Source organism: Pararge aegeria, chromosome 24, assembly GCF_905163445.1.
Source record: "Pararge aegeria chromosome 24, ilParAegt1.1, whole genome shotgun sequence".
Lineage (NCBI taxonomy): Eukaryota > Metazoa > Arthropoda > Insecta > Lepidoptera > Nymphalidae > Pararge > Pararge aegeria.
In genome coordinates this window covers 11511019-11513973 of record NC_053203.1, presented here as the reverse complement: position 1 = coordinate 11513973, position 2955 = coordinate 11511019, and the positions used below count along the sequence as shown (strand labels likewise).

The 2955-nt window shown below is 61.9% G+C and overlaps 1 protein-coding gene across 1 annotated transcript; it reads left to right on the top strand.

Annotated features, from left to right (window-relative positions):
* The first annotated feature begins 865 nt into the window (after positions 1-865).
* LOC120634675 (zinc finger protein 219-like) lies at positions 866-2698 on the top strand. The gene has a single exon (XM_039905429.1). It carries the CDS (start codon positions 893-895, stop codon positions 2696-2698), a length of 1806 nt encoding a protein of 601 aa, XP_039761363.1. The 5' UTR covers positions 866-892.
* Positions 2699-2955: the final 257 nt, after the last annotated feature.

Sequence of the window (2955 nt, the reverse complement as noted above, 5' to 3'; positions counted from 1 at the left end):
TTCACATAGTCTGACATACTGAAATAACATTTCAAACATTTTTACTATACGTAGCAGAACTAACGAGTACTGTGGGTAGATTAAACTAAAGCTACGAGAAGAAAAAAAAAACATTCTGTTGTTGTTCTGTTGTTCTGTTTACAATAACATCACCGTCTGAGTGACAGAGCCTCATGAGACTCATAGTAAGGTAAGTAGGGACTCCAAAGTCAATGTAGGATTGTCAACAAGTCGCACAGCCCACTTTTGTATCCAATCAAATGGAAGAACCAACTCCTTCCTATCAAGGTACCAAAGATGTGAGCAGTATACTCTCCGCGTGATGGGTTTTCTGCTTTATATAGCTGAATTATATTTTTGGGTAAAAATTAGCGTTGAGCATTTTAGAAAGTGCTTCGTGCGATATATTGTTACTAAGGATCCCAATGTAACTGAATGTAAATAAGTAAACAGAGTATTCCGAAACTGAGGTGCTGCGGTAAACGCAAAAGCTTGGGTCTTTGAGAGTGAAAAGAAAATGGAAACTGCTCGTCACCGTATACGTCAATTGTTGTAATAATATAAGTATGTTAATATTTGAGGAGTTCTTCTGGTGGGTCATCGTTTATTGTAACTGGTGTTTCCGAAAGAAAACGCATAAATCAGTGTAAAAACTACGTTGGTCAAGTGTGGTTTTGGTAGCCTTTGAGAACGTCATGGAGAGCTCTCAGGCATGCAGGGTCCTCACGACGTTTAGCTTCATCTTTAAAGTTAAATATGGCTACTTAATTTCTTAAATGGGTTGTAACAATGTACACCAACGTTTTAATAAAATGTTGGAGACAAGTCACACAGGATGACTGGACGTGATGTTTATAGATTGTGTTTCTGCTTCAGATGCGGCGGTGACGCGATGTCGGCGGCGCCGGCGGTGAAGCGCGAGCGCGAGTGCGAGGGCGCGGTCGCGGCGGGTGCGGAGGCGGAGGGCGGAGGCAGCCCGGGCCGCAAGCGCCGCAAGCAGGCGGCGCCGGCGCGCGCTCAGCCGCACGATCTGCACGCCAAGATGCAGGACATCTACAAGAGCGCGCTGGCCTTCGGCGAGCTGGCGCTACCCGCCTTCGACCCGCTGGCCGCCTTCCGCCTGCTGCCGCGCCACGAGCCGCCGCGCATCTTCAACCCCGAGGCCTATTGCGACCTGTGCTGCAAGGAGTTCTGCAACAAGTACTTCCTCAAGACGCATCGCGCCAACAAGCACGGCATCTACGACGCCGACCAGCAGCCACCCGCTCCGCCCGGCCCGCCCTCGCTGCAGCCTTCGCCGCCACGCCGCTTCTCCGACGAGGACTCCGGCGGCACCCCGCGCCGCCTGTCCCCCGACTCGGCGCGGCGCGCGCGCGAGGCCGCTTTCCAGCCCGATGCGTTGCGGCGCCTCGGCGTGGCCAACCCGGAGGCGTTCTGTGAGATCTGCTGCAAGGAGTACTGCAACAAATACTTCTTGCGGACCCACCGGGAGCGGCGGCACGGCGTCCCGCCGCTGCGGTCCCCCGTCGCCGAGCGATCGCCGGCGGCCGCCACGCCGCCCGCGCTCACCCCGCACTCGACCTCGCCGCTCGCACCCACCCCGCCGCGCGCCCTCTCCCTGCCACCCCCGTTCGACACCGAGGAACCACTCGAAGTGAAGCGAGAACGTGAAGATCGAGAAGACTTCGAGGCAGCGCTGCGGGAGGGCCAAACGAGTCCCCTGAATTTAATAGTGGAGGAGCGCGGCGGCGCCTCTCCCGGCTCGGCCAGCGAGGAGCTGCGCAAGCTGCAGACGATGATATCGCAGCTGAACGAGCTGGCGGCGGAGCGCCTCGCCGACGAGCCGCACGACGCGCCGCGCCCGCCGTCCGCCTCGCCGCCGGCGCCGGACGAGCGGCGCGCGGGTGCGGCCGGCTCCAGCTTCTGCGAGATCTGCAACAAGGAGCTGTGCAACAAGTACTTCATGCGCACGCACATGCAGCGCATGCACGGCATCTCGCTGGAGAGCGGCACGCAGCTGGGCGGAGTGACGTGCGACATCTGCCACAAGGAGCTGTGCAGCAAGTACTTCCTGCGCGTGCACAAGCACAACACGCACGGCGTGCCCGCGCCGCCCGCGCCCGCCGGCGCCGCGCCGCCCGAGCCTTGCCCGCTGTGCGCGCGGCGCTTCCGCGGGCCGCGAGCGTTGCGCGCGCACCTGCTGGCCGAGCACGCACCGCCCGCGCGCCCGCCGCCGCCCGCGCCGCGCCTCGACCTGCTGCGCGACAAGCCCTACGCCTGCGCCTACTGCCCCTTCAGCACCGACGTGCTGGCCTTCCTGTTCGCGCACGAGCGCGCGCACACGCAGCGCGCCGAGGCGGAGGCGGGCGAGGCGGAGGGCGAGAGCGCGGCCGAGCCCAGCGACAGCGGCGAGGGCAGCGGCTCGGCCGAGGGCGAGGCCGACGCGTACTCGTGCTCGCGCTGCGAGTTCCGCGCGGAGGGCTTCGCAGCGCTGGAGGCGCACGTGCGCGCGGTGCACGGCGGCGCGGGCGCGCTGCTGGCCGTCCCGCGGGCGCCGCGCGCGCCGCTCACCATGCAGCCCTTCGTGCTGGAGGAGGCGGGCGGCGCGCTCAGCCTGCTGCCCGCGCTGGTGTTCCTGCCCGTGCGGCGCCGCGCCACGCGCCGCGCCACCGTGACGCTGACGCTGACGCCGGCCTAGGCGTGGCCCGCCGCCGGGCGCCGCCGGGCGCCGCCGACCCGCGCGCCGATCGCCGTACTGACTACATTTAACGCTGTGTGCCTTCGAGCGATCGCCGAGGAGGATGATCGTTCCCGAGGAGCTGTCCGCGGCCGCCCTCTTTTTTTGACAGAGTCTAACTTCGTATATTGAGAATTATATTCACGGGTGATATATGAAACGTTGCCGCTTATGAATCGGTTAATTTATTATCTCCTCGACGTTGGGTCGGTCCGAGA